Source organism: Cercospora beticola, chromosome 5 (assembly GCF_033473495.1).
Source record: "Cercospora beticola chromosome 5, complete sequence".
Lineage (NCBI taxonomy): Eukaryota > Fungi > Ascomycota > Dothideomycetes > Mycosphaerellales > Mycosphaerellaceae > Cercospora > Cercospora beticola.
In genome coordinates this window covers 88,231-105,966 of record NC_088939.1, presented here as the reverse complement: position 1 = coordinate 105,966, position 17,736 = coordinate 88,231, and the positions used below count along the sequence as shown (strand labels likewise).

The 17,736-nt window shown below is 53.0% G+C and overlaps 7 protein-coding genes across 7 annotated transcripts; 5 read left to right on the top strand and 2 right to left on the bottom strand.

Annotated features, from left to right (window-relative positions):
- Window positions 1-123: 123 nt before the first annotated feature.
- On the top strand, window positions 124-3,088 carry RHO25_007286 (uncharacterized protein; the record flags this gene model as incomplete). Its single annotated transcript, XM_023599482.2, has 2 exons — window positions 124-2,913; window positions 2,969-3,088. 2 exons carry the CDS (start codon window positions 124-126, stop codon window positions 3,086-3,088), a joined length of 2,910 nt encoding a protein of 969 aa, XP_023448615.1.
- Window positions 3,089-3,470: 382 nt separating this feature from the next.
- Window positions 3,471-6,938, top strand: RHO25_007285 (uncharacterized protein; the record flags this gene model as incomplete). Its single annotated transcript, XM_023599481.2, has 2 exons — window positions 3,471-3,873; window positions 3,925-6,938. 2 exons carry the CDS (start codon window positions 3,471-3,473, stop codon window positions 6,936-6,938), a joined length of 3,417 nt encoding a protein of 1,138 aa, XP_023449685.1.
- Window positions 6,939-7,465: 527 nt separating this feature from the next.
- On the top strand, window positions 7,466-8,600 carry PPH1 (Serine/threonine-protein phosphatase PP2A catalytic subunit; the record flags this gene model as incomplete). The annotated part of the gene is made up of 3 exons (XM_023599480.2): window positions 7,466-8,339; window positions 8,395-8,467; window positions 8,528-8,600. The coding sequence occupies 3 exons, from the start codon at window positions 7,466-7,468 to the stop codon at window positions 8,598-8,600; spliced, it is 1,020 nt and encodes a 339-aa protein (XP_023449596.1).
- Window positions 8,601-8,949: 349 nt separating this feature from the next.
- RHO25_007283 (uncharacterized protein) lies at window positions 8,950-9,567 on the bottom strand (the record flags this gene model as incomplete). The annotated part of the gene is made up of 2 exons (XM_023599479.2): window positions 8,950-8,991; window positions 9,067-9,567. The coding sequence occupies 2 exons, from the start codon at window positions 9,565-9,567 to the stop codon at window positions 8,950-8,952; spliced, it is 543 nt and encodes a 180-aa protein (XP_023449283.1).
- Window positions 9,568-11,219: 1,652 nt separating this feature from the next.
- RHO25_007282 (uncharacterized protein) lies at window positions 11,220-12,762 on the top strand (the record flags this gene model as incomplete). The annotated part of the gene is made up of 3 exons (XM_023599478.1): window positions 11,220-11,374; window positions 11,427-11,694; window positions 11,764-12,762. The coding sequence occupies 3 exons, from the start codon at window positions 11,220-11,222 to the stop codon at window positions 12,760-12,762; spliced, it is 1,422 nt and encodes a 473-aa protein (XP_023449281.1).
- Window positions 12,763-13,283: 521 nt separating this feature from the next.
- RHO25_007281 (uncharacterized protein) lies at window positions 13,284-14,913 on the top strand (the record flags this gene model as incomplete). Its single annotated transcript, XM_023599477.1, has 5 exons — window positions 13,284-13,516; window positions 13,567-13,681; window positions 13,740-13,923; window positions 13,973-14,143; window positions 14,192-14,913. The coding sequence occupies 5 exons, from the start codon at window positions 13,284-13,286 to the stop codon at window positions 14,911-14,913; spliced, it is 1,425 nt and encodes a 474-aa protein (XP_023449282.1).
- Window positions 14,914-15,273: 360 nt separating this feature from the next.
- RHO25_007280 (uncharacterized protein) lies at window positions 15,274-17,264 on the bottom strand (the record flags this gene model as incomplete). Its single annotated transcript, XM_023599476.2, has 2 exons — window positions 15,274-16,305; window positions 16,359-17,264. The coding sequence occupies 2 exons, from the start codon at window positions 17,262-17,264 to the stop codon at window positions 15,274-15,276; spliced, it is 1,938 nt and encodes a 645-aa protein (XP_023449279.2).
- Window positions 17,265-17,736: the final 472 nt, after the last annotated feature.

Genomic DNA, 17,736 nt, shown 5'->3' with positions numbered 1-17,736 from the left:
TGCCTCAGAGACGCGAAAATTGTGCGTGAAGCGCGTCGTCTGGTCCCGCCAAAGTCGTCTGCTCGTTTCTGCTTCTGCAATCCAGATCAGCTCCCACCAACAGCAAAGCCCACAAATCCAACCATGTCGTCGCTCATTGATCTGGCCATGGGCTCTGACAATGCACCTACACCTCGCGACCCACGAAGCGACGCATCTGATGGACGGAGACGGCAGGCCCGTTCTTCATCACGACCAAGGGGCGGTGCGACACCCAGAGGACCGCCATCTATCAGCACACCTGGAATGCACAGCGATATCGACGGCTTCGCTGATGACGAGGTTGTCGGTCGAAGAGGCATGAGGCGAGCAACGACTGGTGCAGCAGATGTTCCGCGAGTCGTCGATACAACAGCAGAAACACTGGGCATACAGTTCGAGCGCTTCCTCGAGAGCTTCACAGAAGAGCCCACACCTTCAGCGCAGCCACTTTCGAGTGCTGTAACATCAAGCAAATACTACATTGCGCAAGTGCATGGCCTGGCACAGTACGGGCTCTCCACACTCTATGTCGACTTCACACACCTAATGGACCACGAGCGCGGCATTTTGGCCAATGCCATACAAGGCGACTACTATCGCTTCCGGCCGTACATGCTTCGGGCACTGAACAGCCTGATCGCCAAATACGAACCAGCGTATTACCGCATGCACAGACAGCCGGGTTCTACAACAGCGAGGACAGACACCTCGCAGGCCACGCAAAGCATCAGCGAGGAAGAGGAAAGCAACTTGAACGACAAGACACCAAATCAACAGACGGACAAAATCTTCACCTTGGCTTTTTACAACCTCCCGCTGGTGTCTAGAGTGCGACAACTGCGAACGGAGCAGATCGGCAAATTGGTATCGATATCCGGTACAGTGACGAGAACATCAGAGGTCAGGCCCGAACTGCATCTCGCGACATTCGTATGCGAGGTTTGCAACAGTCTTGTTCCCGATGTGGAGCAGATCTTCAAGTACTCAGAACCAACACAGTGTCCCAACGCGACATGTGGTAATAGGCAAGGTTGGCGACTGGACATTCGCCAAAGCACCTTTATCGATTGGCAGAAAGTTAAGATCCAAGAAAACAGCTCGGAAATTCCGACTGGCAGCATGCCCCGGACGATGGAAGTCATCCTTCGCGGCGAGATGGTAGATCGTGCGAAGGCTGGTGAAAAGTGCATCTTCACAGGAACTTTGATTGTCGTGCCGGATGTCAGCCAGTTCAGAGTGCCGGGAATGCGAGTACAAGCAGTTCGCGATACACAGGCGCCTCGTGGGTCCGACACTGGGGGCGGAGGTGTATCGGGCTTGAAAGCGCTCGGAGTGCGTGATTTGACCTACCGTATGGCTTTCCTCGCGAACATGATCACCCCAGACACTTCGACACAAGGACAGCACTCCAGCCAAAACTTGAAGGGCCAAGCCGGAAATCTGATGAGCTCACTCGCGCAGAACGTCGACACTTCTGATGGTCTCGGTGGGGAGAAGGCACAGCAGGATTATCTTGACACGCTCACACCAGCTGAAATTGACGAGCTGAGAGAGATGGTGCAATCAGAAAACATCTATATGAGACTCGTGGATTCCCTCGCACCTATGGTCTTTGGACATACAGTCATCAAAAAGGGTCTTCTCTTGCAGATGCTCGGTGGTGTTAGCAAGACCACCCCAGAGGGGATGGCCTTACGTGGCGATATCAACATCTGTATCGTGGGTGATCCGTCCACCAGCAAGTCACAATTCTTGAAGTACGTGTGCTCGTTCCTGCCACGCGCTGTGTATACATCTGGTAAGGCATCTTCTGCGGCTGGTCTGACGGCTGCCGTGGTGAAAGACGAGGAGACTGGAGAATTTACGATTGAAGCCGGTGCTCTCATGTTGGCTGACAACGGTATCTGCGCTATCGACGAGTTCGACAAGATGGATATCGCAGATCAGGTGGCCATCCACGAAGCCATGGAACAGCAGACAATCTCGATCGCGAAGGCTGGCATACAAGCAACACTGAACGCTCGCACTTCCATCCTCGCAGCGGCCAATCCTGTCTCAGGTCGATATAACCGGAAGACGACGCTGCGTGCCAACATCAACATGAGTGCGCCGATCATGTCGCGTTTCGATCTCTTCTTCGTTGTCCTGGACGACTGCAACGAGGATGTTGACGAGCACTTGGCCAGGCATATCGTTGGGCTGCACCAAAAGAAGGATGAGGCAATCGAGCCCGAATTCAGCACCGAGCAGCTGCAGAGATACATCCGTTTTGCCCGCCTCTTTCAACCTGTCTTCACCGAGCAGGCAAGAGCTTACCTTGTGCAGAAGTACAAGGAGCTGCGAGCGGACGATGCGCAGGGCGGTATCGGTCGCAATTCTTACCGCATCACTGTTCGACAACTTGAATCTCTCATTCGTCTCAGCGAGGCTATTGCCAAAGCGAGCTGCGTGGACGAGGTCACGCCAGCGTTCGTTGATGAAGCTTTCAAGCTGCTGCAGCAAAGTATCATCAGCGTAGACAAGGATGATGTCGAGTTCGAGGAGGAAGACGAGGCAGCTGCAGTTGACGACGCAGAAGGCGGCGCTGCCGCGGACGACGAGGATGCCCAAATGGGCGGTGAAGAGGGTGGTGCAGGAACCCCGGCCGCCCGAGCCTCGCAGACACTGGGTCCCCAACGACCAAAGACACAGATCAAATACGACGACTTCATCAAGATCCAGAACATGCTGCTGAAACGTGTGAACGAGGATCAGAATGAGGAACAAGACGGTGTCGAGGAGGATGACCTGCTGCAATGGTATACTGAGCAAGTGGAGGAAGGCATCCACGATACGGATGGGCTTGCAGAGGCCAACAGCCTTGCAAGAAAAGTGCTGAAGCGCATGGTAAAAGTATGTGAAAGCTGTGTCTTGATGCTATTGAGCAGTTCACTAATTCGGCTTGCAGAACAACGTGCTCATGAAAGTGCAAGGCGAGGGTCTCGCGGAAGAAGATGGAACGGGCTTAGAGAGAACAAGCAAGACGGTCTATGTTGTGCATCCAAATTGCTCCACGGAGGATTTGTAGGGCTCCTCGCGCAGTAGATGATTTCGAGCATGAGCGACGTTAAATGGCGTTATGAGGATATCTGCATTGGGGCGCGGTGGAAATGAATTAGATGATACCTCTCGGCGTGGACAATGACGGAAATGTAAAGAATGATTCGGACTGTTCCAGTGCTGCTCAACATCGCCGCTGGGCTTCTCCTCTCCTCTCCTCCCATCAAACAGTTCGGCCTCAGGCGCCACTCCGAAATTTCGCCGGAGGTGTTGCTACTTCCACACGTCAGAGCGGCTTTGACTCCTCGACAACAACCAAACGCCACACGCTCTCGCAAGCCCATCTGCGCCCTGACTGAACCAGAATTGGCTCAGCCGATAGAACCCTCGTCGCCTCCTCCGCACCTTTTATGCTACCAGAGTCCTCATCGCTTCCCCCAACAGCGACGATCGAGCAATCCACCGAGCAGACAACGACGCCTACCCAGCATGGCCTCCTTCGCGACGACCTTGGAGCAGTCTCTCCGCCACACTCCAGTGCAGAGAAGACAAGCGCAGAGGAGCAGTCTGCTCTCGATGCAGCGATCGCAGCTTCGCTGCAGGAAGCCGAACGCGATGCCGGAAAACGCGACTCTGCCGAGCGCGGACTGAACGCGCGCACAACACCTTCGCCGTCAGCGCGGAATCGTATCTTGGAATATGAACAGGCTTCTACGCCACCTATGAAAAAGAGAGAGGGACCAGCATTTGAGGTCATAAAGAAACCACGTAGCCCGGGAGACAAGCGGGCTCCTATTCTGGACTTGCCTAATGGTAAGTCAATTTCACAACATGTGGAAGATGGACCATGCTGATAGAGCGCAGAGGTCTTGACACATGCCTTGGCCCGTCTGGCACCCAACGATTTGGCATCTGTTTCGCTCGTGTCGAAACGCTTCCATGACTTGGTGACGGGGCCGCATGCATGGCGAACTGCTTTTTCGCATTTCTTTCCAGGTCCCGATTCTATCAATGCACTACTACTCGACGACGATAACGATGATCAAGCTGGCATCAAGTCGAAGAAGCGCGCATTCACGCGTCTTACTGCTTTGGCATCCTGGCGAAGCGAGTACATCATGCGAACTCGGCTCCTCAGGTCACTGTCGCGTGGCAAGCCTGTGCAGGCTGCCAGTTCGCATGCTACACGGAGTCAGACTGTTGCTCCAACTGTCATGTACAACTCGCAACTCTTCACGACGATCAATCATATACATGCCACTTTCGGATCGACCTCGAACAAGAAATTGCCACGCTTTGCCCACGGCGCGGATGAGTTCGGCACCGCTACGAGCAGCGATCCTACCGCCGCAAAAGTCGACAACTGGGGCTTGTCCGATCCTCAGATGTTCCCACAGTTCGCCGACCGCTTTCCCGGTGACGCTCAATTTGGTCTCGGCCCAGGAGAAGTCGTGGGCGTGCCTAATTCTATGGATGTTAGCCAGCCCTATGGCATGGTAGTTGGTGAAGGCTCACCTGGTGGTGCGAATTATTACCGGTCCACAGAAGAGATGCGCGGACGCTTTCTGCTTTCATCATCTGCCCTAGTCTCGCACGATCTCGGCATTCCGAAGATCACATCGAGCAAGGAAGCAGTCACTGCGACATGGATTGCCAAGTCTGCCGCCGTACCCAGTCTTACTGATGGCCTCATTGGCATCTTTTCTGGCTCTTCCTTGGGAGTGCTCACCGCCTACAGCTTGGGCGCTTCTAGCAATGGCAATAATCGCGATCAGAGATTTGGTCGTGGCGAAATGACTGCTCGTTGGGTGCTTAGTCCAGGCGTCCCAATCATTGCAATCGCAGTCGACAATGAGTACAGCCTGAAACGCATGGCGCAGAATCGTATTTGGGCAGTGGTGCTCAATGCACTCGGCGAAGTCTTCTATCTCACCAAATTCCCCAAGCGCCCGCACGTGGACCGAGGGACGCGTCTAGACGATGAAGCCGTGGAGCGTCTGGCATGGCAGACTGGTCGTACTGTTTACTGGAAAGCTGTCGAGCCAAGCAGACGTGTCGCCAAGATTGATCCATACGCAGACGCGAGTGTCGATGGGAGCTACTCGCCACGTTCTTCGTGGAATGGCATGTGTCTAAGCTTAGCGCAGATCACTGCTGAGACGCAAGAGATCGAAACATTCCTCTCGCGGAAGCCAAAGGACTTTCAGCATTCGTGTGTAGGCTGGGACATGCGTCGCAAGCTCGAGGTGGACTTTGCTGGAGATGATGGCAACAATGCTGGAGAGAACATCATCATTCTTGACTGTGGACGAGATGACAGCCCTGCCGGTGTGAAACGCTACAGTCGTCGCCGATTCCAAGACCGGGGTAGTTCGCAGTCTGCCTCCACGCCTCCTCTCACTGCTGCGAGTACTGAAGCTTCGACTCCGCCGTCGTTGTTCGGAGGTTCTGCTTCTCCTGCCACTGTCCCACCCGCAGGCTTCTCATTCGAGCGCCTGAGTGAATCTCTGGACCAAGACTTCGATGGCACGAACACTCCAAGGCCTATGACCGAGGAATGGAGGACTACCAGGTACACGCTCAGCGGCTTGAAGAACGTTGAGATTCTTGCAACTTGCATTGATCAGTCAACGTTTGCTATTCAAACCGCATCCGAGGATCCACTGCTGGGCTTTTCGGGCAGATCCACGGCTTCGTCTCCCTCATACACGCCTCTGTCGGCTGCGGGTCAGTCTGCCACTGCTGCCGATGTGCCAGGTCAGCGAGCTCGCCTCTTCGCAGCTGGCACAAAGCTTGGCACTGTCTTACTCCTGGATATGCGAGCTCCTGTGTCGCGTTCGGTTGATATCATCAACACGGTTGAGCCTGTCCGCATTATTCACACCGACTCACCGGAGATTTCCTGCTTGGCACTTTCGTCGCTGTGCCTGGTGCATGGCGGTAACGACGGACTCGTGCAGGCTTGGGATGTTCTAGCGTCCGATATGCAACCCATACGCACGTTGAATTCGCGCTTCTCTTCACGCGCTCGTCGCAGACTGCTGCAAGCACAGGCCAGCGCCCAGGGCGTTGGTATCAATCTGTTCGCCGCAGGTGCAATCGCTCTCGATCCTGACCCCACTGTGCTCCGTGGCATCGTGTCACTGGGCACTCACTTGCTCTACTGGGCCTACAGTTCGTCTGCAGCGGACCAATACAAGTCGAACAAGCGTCGACTTCGCAGGTCCGAGCGCGGCAGTAATGCAGCTGGCGAGCGATTTTCGGTCGCCACTCGTAGCAATTTGAAGAACTACATCGAGCACGAACAGCTGGAGTTGCATCGTGAAAAAGCGCAGCGGAGCAAAGAATCTCAGCGCTTCGCTGGTCGCTTCGGCACTGACTTGCTCGGCGGCAGTGAAGAAGAGATGCTTGCCTATGCAGCCATGCTGAGTCAAGAGGCGTACGAACAGGACCACGCTCGCCGGGCGTCCGATATCAGTGCTACGCCCAGTGTCACCGCGAGCAGCACTGATCAGAGTGCTGACTTCACTCCCGCATACAGTCCATCGCGCCAGGAGACGCCCAAGACGGAGGATGAGTTGGATGCAGATATCGCCGAAGCTATACGCCAAAGCCTGGCAACGTCTCCTTCTGCTGGCTATGATATCCCCATCAGACACGCTAAGCCGAAGAACAAGCGTCAGCAATCCACACAGACTTCCCCTCGATCATCCCCAGCACTCGCAGGCTCCAGCCAGGCGAACGAGATGAGCGACCTAGATTTTGCGATTCAGCTCAGCTTGGCCGAGGAGCAGAGCAAGCAGGCGGCACTGGAACAAAACGATCAATTTCCAAGTCTGCCAGGAGGAGCCGGTAAAGGTAAGGGGAGGAAGCTGTGACAGAGCGTGTACTTTGCCCAGTGGTTTAGGAGGGAAGTGGGGTGGGGTGACGGGTCGGCGGTCGTACTTTGCAGTTCTACTTCGCTTCTTGACTTCTACATACCGTAGATATTACATTCGATCATTTCCGTGTGATTGAGATTTGTTCACCATAGAATCCACTTGCCGCCGACGTGGTTGCGAAGTAATGTTACTTGTGACACGCGAGCACATTCATGCCAAGCTTCGCGGACGCTTGGACGGTTTCGTCACTGCAAGAGGGCAGGCACGAGAGAAGCTGCACGTCAAAACATCGCCTGCCAACACCATCCACCGCGCCCAGACACACCGCACCGCCGCCTCTCTGCCGCTGAACCCACTCCACTACTAGATCTGAGCATTGCACCTCACTCTCACCGCCGCCAATCCGACGTCCCCACTGTATTGCGCCCGAATCAGGACTCTCTGTGGACACAGCACTCTCCTGTGTTTGACCGCGCCGCCCGACCACGACTTCGACCCCTACCGCCCACGCTGATTCCACGACAATGGCAGAAGCTGCCGCGCTGAGGCAGCAGCCCGTCATGGGCGATACGGCCATGGAGGACGCAGGCAAGGTCGAGCACAGCCTGGGCACGCCAATTGATCCGCCCACCATACCCACCCTCGATGGCTGGATTGAGTCGCTCATGACCTGCAAACAACTCGCAGAGGACGACGTGAGACGGTTGTGCGAGAAAGCGCGCGAAGTGCTGCAAGAGGAGTCGAACGTACAGCCCGTGAAATGCCCAGTCACAGTCTGCGGCGACATACACGGCCAGTTCCACGACCTGATGGAGCTGTTCAAGATCGGAGGCCCCAATCCTGACACCAATTACCTCTTCATGGGCGACTATGTCGATCGTGGATACTTCTCCGTCGAGACCGTCACGTTGCTCGTCGCGCTCAAGATTCGCTACCCAGGGCGCATCACGATCCTGCGCGGGAACCACGAGTCGAGACAGATCACACAAGTCTATGGTTTCTACGACGAGTGTCTGCGCAAATACGGCAATGCCAATGTGTGGAAGTTCTTCACGGATCTGTTTGATTACCTCCCTCTCACGGCATTGATCGACAACCAGATCTTCTGCTTGCACGGTGGTCTGTCGCCGAGCATTGACACGCTGGACAACATTCGTGCTCTCGACCGCATTCAGGAAGTGCCGCACGAGGGCCCAATGTGCGATCTCCTTTGGTCAGATCCAGATGACAGATGTGGATGGGGAATCAGCCCCAGAGGTGCTGGGTATACGTTTGGACAGGATATCAGTGAGGCGTTCAACCATAACAATGGTCTTACGCTCGTGGCGAGAGCGCATCAGCTGGTTATGGAGGGCTACAACTGGAGTCAGGACAGGAACGTGGTCACGATATTCTCTGGTGAGTCTGAGGTGGAGAAGACGTCTGTTTGGAGCTGCACTGACTTTATTTACAGCACCAAACTACTGCTACCGCTGTGGTAATCAAGCTGCGATCATGGAAATTGATGAGCATCTGAAATACACCTTGTATGTCTCGCTCTCGACCTCGAGAATGCGCCACAACAGCTGACATTTGTCCTTTCTTAGCCTGCAATTCGACCCTTGCCCGCGTGCTGGCGAACCTATGGTCTCCCGCCGAACACCAGACTACTTCTTGTAGTGTTCTGGTCACGAAGATTCGGTAATTTTCGCGTCCCTGATACTAGCGTACGACCCGCGAAGGAAAAATGAGCTAGGACGACTTGCTGAGATATGGCTGGCGGCAATGATGACGAAATGTGGACAACCTCGGTGCCTTTTCTTAGCGTGTTGTCGTCCTCATCTCCACAGAGGAGGTGGAGAAAGGCTCATAGAACGAAAAGACGAAGGACGATACAATGGGGTCTTGCGTCTCTTCTGTGTACCATGATGTCCTTCACTGACGCGTCTCCTACCATCGTGGCAGCTGCGCGGCTCGTGGTTAGACAACGCGAGAATTAATGGCTCTGTCACTCATGATCTTCCGCTTTTCACGACTCTGCTGCTGTCTTCGGGGTATCGTATGCATGTATCTGTCCTTGTCAGCTTTCTCTCCTCCAAATCAAGGGAGCTTCACTCCCGTATGCTGGAAGCTGGCTGTGACTTACACTCTCTGCAAACCCTATCCATTCTTCAATCCCTTTTATATACACGTCCTCTTCGGAAGACGGTACTTTTTCGTGATCCCATGTTGTGATTGTGTTGAATTCTGCTTGTTGTTCGAGGATGAATGTTTCTGTGGGTAGGCTTTGCTCCTCATCTTCCTCGTCGTTTTCTGCGTCGTGGGTGAAAATGTGGGTTGAGGAGGTTTGGTGGGGTATTTGAATCTGGCGATTCGTCTTTTGCGCTACGATTCCGGTGTAGGATGATGGGAGGTTGATGGTTTTGCCGAGGAGTTTGCGGCCGCGGAAGTGTTGTGTTACTTCATTGGAGGCTGGTGGTTGTGATTGTTGAGTGGGAGGGGAGGTCGCTGTTGTGTTGTTGTTCGGTTGTGGGTTCCAGTATCTTTCCGCGATGGAGATGGGGCCGGAGTGGTGGATTTGGCAGGGGAGGATGTTGGGTTGGAGGGTTTTGGATTTGGTGGTGGAGGAGGTTGGGATAGCGAGCATTCTGGCAGATTGTGTTTTTCGGATTGGTGAGGTTGGCTTTTGTTGGTCGTGGCTATGGGTATTGATGTAGGAGCGTGGTCCTGGAGACGCGTTCGGACACGGGAAGTCGCGTCGCAAACGGTCTTGGCATTGAAGTGAAGATCACGCGGAAAGACCACCGCGATTCTTCATCAACAGCATTTGACTTCTGTCATTATCATGATTCTTCCACCTACTTCGTCGTCTCTGCACGTGTTTGAGCTGGCCGCATCCGAAGTTACTGCAAGGTGACCCTCCTTTGTATAAGACTTCACGAAGCACCAGAGACTTCCGACTTGATTCAGGAAATGCTATATCTAACAGCTATGCCTCAAGGCGGGTCTCGAGATGCCTTCTCTGGACGTGGCCAGGCGGACAGGCTGGGAAAGCCCTGCTCTGCCGGAGAAAGGCGTGCTTACTGGCGGTTACTCTGATACACTGCATCCTTCAGGCGATGGTCCGGGCGCTTCCCGTATGCATATCCAAAGACCCAGAGATGCACTGCCTACATCGATACGACGTGAGCTCCACTAACCGTGGATACCTCTGAATGCAACTACCTCTGTGTGCAAGCGTCTAACCAGATTGGCTCTTGATCCATGAAAATCTTTGCTGATTGGCTTAGCGACCTTCGCTTGCACTCAGAGGTAGTTGCATTCAGAGGTAGCCACGGTTAATCATGAATGAGAGTATGGACTTGATTGGCAGACTGGATGCGCAATATCAACAGCTCCATCAATTCACGAGGCATCCAACGAGCTGCGGACCGGCACATTCGGTTCATTCGACGACTTCTTTAGTGGCCATCATGAAAGACAGCATCGCGCGCCCTGAAAAGGAATCGAAAGAAAGATGATTCCCGTGCATGACAAGCCGTCTCGTCGTCCGATCTCCTCCGGCTCTACACACCTCCAAGGCACGATCTTGACCGCAACAATTGGGAAGCTCTCAAGTTGGCCGACTCCGCGCAAGGATGCACATCGGCGTATCTGCTCTATAGCTGCACTCCATAAATTGGTACGAGTTGACCTCTGCCATTCGTGGAATCATGTGGGTCAACCTTCTGCCAGACATGTCGGCCAAGCAATCTCTTGCAGATCTTGGTTGGATCGCCATCACTGGTTATATATCATGCATGAGAGTCTGCATTGCAGCTCCAATGTATGGTCCTCAACGCAGCACGCAGCTCTACCCGAGCATTGGCGTCATCATGCGCTTTGTCGTTGGTCGCTGTCAGGACGCAATACACATTCGGCAAAATCAGTAATACCTCGGGCTTAAAATATGTCCCTAGCATGGAGAACGATATACTGGCAGTCGTACTCGGGCAAAGGAGCTTCTTTCGGACGTTCCTCCGCAGCGCAGGCGCTTAAGCTACCGTTAGCGCACATTGTCCTCCACATGCGCGCTATGATGTGGAGCTGCGCCAGCTCCCGCTGGTGCTGCTCATCACTCCTACCTATGCAGATGTGCAGAGTGCATTGGCTTAATGTAGGATAAGTAGGCTTGGCTGCGGATAACACTTACGCCAAGGTGTCTACACATCCCTTCGTTCAAGAGTTGACTTTCTTGTCGCCAGTTTCAGTCGCTCCATTATTGCCAGTTGGTAGAGTAGAGAGCTGACCGTTCTCATCATGCAACCTAAAGCATATCGCTCCTTCACCAAAAGTGCTATACCAGCTTTACTTCAGAGATTTGCACCGTCGCTCAACGCAGAAGCATTTCTGGCCGCAGGCAATGTGTTCCCTACACGAATCAACAATCATGTTGCCGATGACCTGATCGATTGGTATGGAGTGATGATTCGTTGATGTTGGGCTAGCACTGACGAGATTGAACAGGTCGAAGGCACCGAAGGACCCTTTGTTCAGGCTAAGTATTCCGCAACCTGAGATGCTACGTCCGGAACATCTCGCTCTTGTCCTCGACGAAATGAGGCGGCCAGACACAAGCAGAATCCGACTTCGCGCTGCAGCAGAACATGTGCGACATCAGATGAATCCCCACCCCGCGGGTCAGAAAGAAGAAAATGTGCCTCGATTGGGTGGACAGCCTGTCCAAGGCTTGCAGCACAAGTATCGAGAGACTGTCTTGTTCTTCCCCTCTGAGGTGGGAACTCACTCTCATTGGTTGTGTTTTCTGCTGTCAATTGTGGCCGTAAATTGACCTCCCTCCCAGGCACAATACTGTCACGCATACTGCACATATTGTTTCCGGTGGGCACAGTTTACGTCAGTCGGCTCGGAGCAGGCCTTCAAGACGTCTGATATCGATATGTTGCAGCAGTACGTTGCGAGTCATCCCAAAGTCTCGGACGTCTTGTTCACTGGAGGTGATCCCATGGTCATGCCGACAGCAACGCTCAAACGCTACATCGAGCCACTTATTGGTCCCAAGGCACCTTCGAACCTCGATACAATTCGCATTGGCTCGAAGTCGCTAGCATGGTGGCCTTATCGTTATGTGAGCGATCCGGACTCACAAGAGCTTCTGCGTTTCTTTTCTGAGGTTGTCAAGTCTGGCAAACACTTGACCATCCAGGCACATTTCAGTCATCCGCGGGAAGTGGAGCATCCTGTCACGCAGGAGGCTGTCCGCCTAATACGGATGACTGGAGCTCAGATACGATCACAGGCGCCGCTGATCAGGCACGTCAACGACAGTCCCGAAGCATGGACGCGTATGTGGAAGTTGCAGACGAAGATTGGCATTGTTCCATATTACATGTTCGTGGAACGTGATACTGGTGCTCGGGATTACTTCTCTGTACCCCTCTCGCGAGCAGTTGAGATTTACGATGAGGCTTACTCGCGGCTCCCTGGAACAGCGAAGACAGTAAGAGGCCCGTCTATGTCGGCCAGCCCGGGGAAAGTTTGCGTTGTCGGCAAGGCTGTGGTGCAAGGAGAATTGCATTTTCTACTGCGTTTCCTTCAGGCTCGGAACCCGGAATGGACGAAGGGCGTCTTCTTCGCCAAATTCGATCCAGAAGCGAGATGGCTCGACGATCTGAGGCCTGCCTTTGGTGCTGATGAGTTCTTCTACGCCAAAGACTATGAGAGACAAAAACTATCGATGGCGAAAGGTTCTTCAGGTCAGCTTACTGACCAAGAATGGATGAATATGAGCGATGGGTGGAACCTGCAAAGGGATAGCGGGAATAGCGCAGCTATGTTGTGACGTGATTCAATCGACAGCAGCGACTATAGAGCCTAGCTTTCAACAATGGGCGACTGTGGGCTTGGAGCATTGTAAGCTATATTTGGGATGGCCAGGCATGTACTCCGTTCCAGGATGGAATTCCCCACAATTGTGATCTCTGCAAAGCGCTGACTTAGATGGGTGTTGCCATGTCAAGATCAGAATGCATCGACCTGTCGTATTCTGTGGAAGCTCTGCTTCGAATGATCGGCTACTCACTGCTTAGACGAGACGCGACATGATCTCACATATTCTTCTTCATTCGTGTCCACAGCGGGGCAGAGCTCGAAGACGCATGTGTGGCACTACATCAACATTCGACTACTACAGGATCATGCGAGGCAGGTTCTCAACGACATGTCGTGCAACTCGATGCCTTGGAACGAAAGAGAGATGTTGTATCATTTCTGCGCTTCTCGCGTTGGATCCTCAGTGTCCATAAACCAGGTGTTTCCCAGTGTTGGCTTCGTCCAGTCATTGCTTCCAGAGACATCCCAATCATGTCTACCTCAGAAGCGTCTCACGGTGCTGAACAACAGCCCATTGATTCTGGCCACGAGCACAATGACAACGGCCACGATGACAGGACGGCAAATGCTAGCACCAGCCCATCCCTCTTACGATCAGCACCCCTCATTGTAGACTACTTGGCCCAGCTTCGCTTGGCATCGTTCTCAGATGATGCTTCGCAAATGCGGCTCAATCTCAAGAGAAATGAAATCTCGAAGCTTGAGTGAGCTTTGGATGCGAGCGTTCGTAAGCCTTCGACTGATATCTTCGCAGAAGCGACAAAACCTTCGATGCCATCGGTCAGCTGGTGATCAAGACAAACGGCGCTTTTGGATCGGCCACCGAGAAAGCGCGAGGGATCAATCTGCGTCTGCATAAAGACGAGCAGGTTCGTGAATGTATCTCGAGACGTTCATTCAAAAGTGCTGACGCAACTTGGTTCGTAGCTGGTAATAGTTCGACAGCACTATGACTATTGGACCATTGACAACATGGAGACTCGTCTCGATCTGGAAGCAATGCAGAATTTCATCAAGGGTCTCGCTACATCCGTGAACGAGATCAAAGACGAGTTCGTTGTGGCACACGATATTGCTCAGGAGATCAAATCTGCGGTGGTCAACGACGGCGGTACCATTTCCATCGAACTGCGCTTACACGACATTTGGCTGACTTGCAGACCTAGGAATCGTGCAAGGACAGCAGCATGAAACGTCTACGGGCAGGTCTCAGGTTGATCAGAGCACGTCTGGGGCAACAATCGTGCATGACCTCCAGATTGATGCACAACATGCTTTGGAGAGTCTGCAAAAGGTAGTCCAACGACTTGATCAGGACCCCGAACAGCCCGGTAGGATTCAATCTTTTCAAAGCATAAACCTCCCACTAATCGCGACAGGGTTTGATAAAGTGGGACTTGATGCTCTCTCTGGACTCGAGAATGAGCTTTCGAGCATCGTCAGTCACTTCCAGACATTGTCAGTGCAACTTGACGGCATGTCTGAGGAAATGACCCAAAAAATGATCGACCTTCGTCGGTCTGAGGTTGTGCATGATCGCCCGGCCGCTGAAACTCGTGATTTGTTCATGCAATGTGCAAGATATGTCGATGCCACGGGAATCGAATTCTCTCTGGTTGAGGATTTCATGAGTAACTTCGTCATACCTCCCATGCAGAGAGTCGAATCACTTAGACATTCATCGAACTCTGATCAACTAAAGGAATTCAACAAGTATTACAGAGATGCCATGAAGGGCTACACTGAGGCTACCGAGAGTCTCGCTGAGAAATCAAACGATGACATTCTGGCCTTGTTGAAGGCTGACATCAGTGTTGTCGACATAGGGGTCGGACAAGGGACTCGTAAGGTGCCGGTTGGAGATCAGAAGAGGTCGAAGGAAGAAACTGGTGCGGAGGCGCAGGAAGATGACGATGCGGCTGATGACTCGTATGGCGATGGACCTATGCTGGGAGCCAATACAGAAGTTTTCGGGGCGGACGGAGGGGCTGAGAGCGAAGCTGCGAGGGAATTGGGGCAGAGTGCCGCCAGGGTCAGGAAGATGTTTGACAATGAATTAGGTATGCCAAGTGGACAGTTCGACCACAAAGTGTTCAAGTAGCTGCAAGGCTGAACGAGTTTCTGCGAACTCATCACCTCATAATTCGGGTTCGTTGTTTAGCTGGGGCGTCGCAGTGAGAGCAGCTGACAACAGACCTTTATGCATCACGCATGCTTCGCTGGCGCCACGCTCATCACTTCGTGGACAGTTCCAGGATCCCAGCATCCTGGGTCGTGAAAGACTGCATTTGACATTTGTACAGCTCAGGCGAGGATGTTTCCATGTATGAGGCTCGGTCCACGGCTTGAGGGACTCTCCTGTTTGACTGGCTCGCCCAGAAGAACGGACGGAGGCGACAGCGCCATTATCCTCTACTTGGTGTTGCGAAATAGTTGGGCTGCTACTGAGGTTTGAGCCTTGTCAGCAGGCCATAAGCCATACATTCTTCTCCCGCATGATGTCCATCCAGGTCCGTGTAGCAGCACTGGCTTGCAGATGTTTTGCTGAGCTAGGACCTGAGACAGGCTGTGTATTCCAGACATCCTGGAGCAATTGAAGGGCTTGGTGATAGCAATGAAACCCCGTCCTGTCCGCTGCGCGAGCAATCCACTTCGATATGCGTTCACGTTTACGAGCTCCCTTGGCCTCACAGCCGGCAATGAAAGCTGGCCACACCGTGCCGGGCCCACCTCCTGTGGTATCTGCCACTAGTGCCTCATCGAATCGGGTCAAGGCTCGTATCACATCGTCGACATGACTTTGAAGCATACCCGCATCCACATTTTTGACTCTTCTGTAGAAGAATATGACCAGACTTGTGTTCAAAGCTGAGTACATGTGCGTCGTCGACAGCGCTGACGATCCTCCTAGTGGAGCTGCAGAGAATTTTCGAATTTTGTTTTCCAAGTATCTTGCTTTGCTGTCAAGGTCTCCGCCCCAGCCACCAGCAGCTTTGAGTGCATCCATCTGGTTTGCCAAACGCGTGACTTGGGACAAGAGTTTCAGCCATGTCTCGGGGATTCCATATATCTTTGGGTAGAGCGTGTGTGGATTTTCACGCGAATCTTGTAGATGAATGTCCCGCAGCGCAGTATCCTCATGCTCTGGGTCCTCTCCTTGATCATCTCCGCTTGGCTGTGAGCCCATACGCATGCCCTCGCGGCGCGTGCCAGTCCCGTTGTGGGTCTCAAATCGTAGGAAATCATCGAGAAGTCCCCCGGTATCGGTCCGTTGTTGAGCAGCAGTAGCACTGTTTGTCTGCAATTGTTTGATCAAGGCATCGTAGTCGTGGAGCACGTAGGTGGATTCTCCAACGATGCGAATCCATGTGTATACGTGGTGAAGTAGTCGAGACTTACGCGACACTTGTCGTTTGGCAATGCCTCTGAATCGCATGAGTCGTTCTGCATCGATGATATGACAGCGGGCATCTTTTTGCGCGCCTGTGTGTATCTGGAAACATATTAGCAGCTTCCTCGTGGGGCCAAAGAATTCGCGTACCATACCGCAAGTGTCAACATGTTCATTATCGCTCCGAGCTGATCCTTGTACTTTGCTTTACGAGGACCACTACATTCGTCTTGCAACGATTGTTTCAGATTTGCCAAGGCCTGCTCTTTACAAGACCGAGAGATTGTGTCCCACAAACCATCAGCCCTCTCCAGGTCTTCATCATACATTGAATTCAGATGCAAATGATGGGCCGACACGGCAAGAAGACTGAACAGCGAGGCGCTCTTAGCAGATGATATACTGTCATTCTTCATGAAAGATATTTGAGCGAAAGCTTCGACGGCCGATGACAAATTCACAATTTCCCAAGGCGATTTGTTGGCAATCGGCATTGCCGACATGTGTTGTATCACTCTCGACTTGAAATGTCTCAGTAAGTCTGGTGCCAGAGTCATTGTCTCCTCTTGGCTTAAGGTCTCTCGTGGCTGGTCGTCCAGAGTCGAGTGCTCCATGACTGGCCCTTGGCTAAACTCCTGCACGATGGGGCCGTTGGCGATAGTGGAATCTCCAAAGAGAGCATTTGTCCCTACCAGTGGATCCAGCATCTCGAACGTGGACATGATAGCATTCTGATTGGTGCCTAGATCAAAAATGTCGTCCCACTGAAGCATGTCATTCGCGCTATACATCGAAAGCACGTCTTCAAATGGAGAAGTGTCGTATGCATCAAGTTGCTGGGTTGATCCAAGGTTATGATCCTCTGGTACAGCAACCGCTGTCATCGAGGTTTGTGTCTGCAACTGAGGCGATTCATGTCGACTTGGACTAGCACTAAAGACTCCAAATGGGCCTACAAATTTGGCGTTGCTTGACGTAGTATCTTCACTCAGGGTATCAACCCTATCGAGAGAAGCATCAACAGAGCCTTGCAACAAATTCTTTCCGGTAGACTTTGTCATCCGAAGGCGTGCAGCCTCAGGAAAGAGGTGTCTGCGCACTGCACTCGTTGGTGCAGAGTCATCATTGGCGGTAGTGTTGGCCTCTGTGTCGCCAGAGCCTTCAGCCGAGATCCATCGGAGATCGAAGGTATAGCCATCGCAAGCAGTGTCGCTCCTCTCACACTTCATACAAGTGGGTCGCCTCCCGTCGCAACGGACATGTTTTCTTCGGCAATTCGAGCATCCATCGAAAGTTCGTTCCCATCGTCTCTCTGCGACTTTCCTCGGCATGGGGACTTGCTGAGCAGCATCCGTATCTGGCTTGCCTTCCACGGGCTCTGTTGCATGCTGAATTATTCAGAAAGAGTCCACGCGTTAGCCGTTGTAACCCCGCTCAACGCCAAGAAGTGATCGGGTTGATGAAGGTAGCAGGTGTTGCCGAGAGGCAGGTAAGCCCGGCCGGCAGAAATACCCTTACGCCCAATCCTCAGAA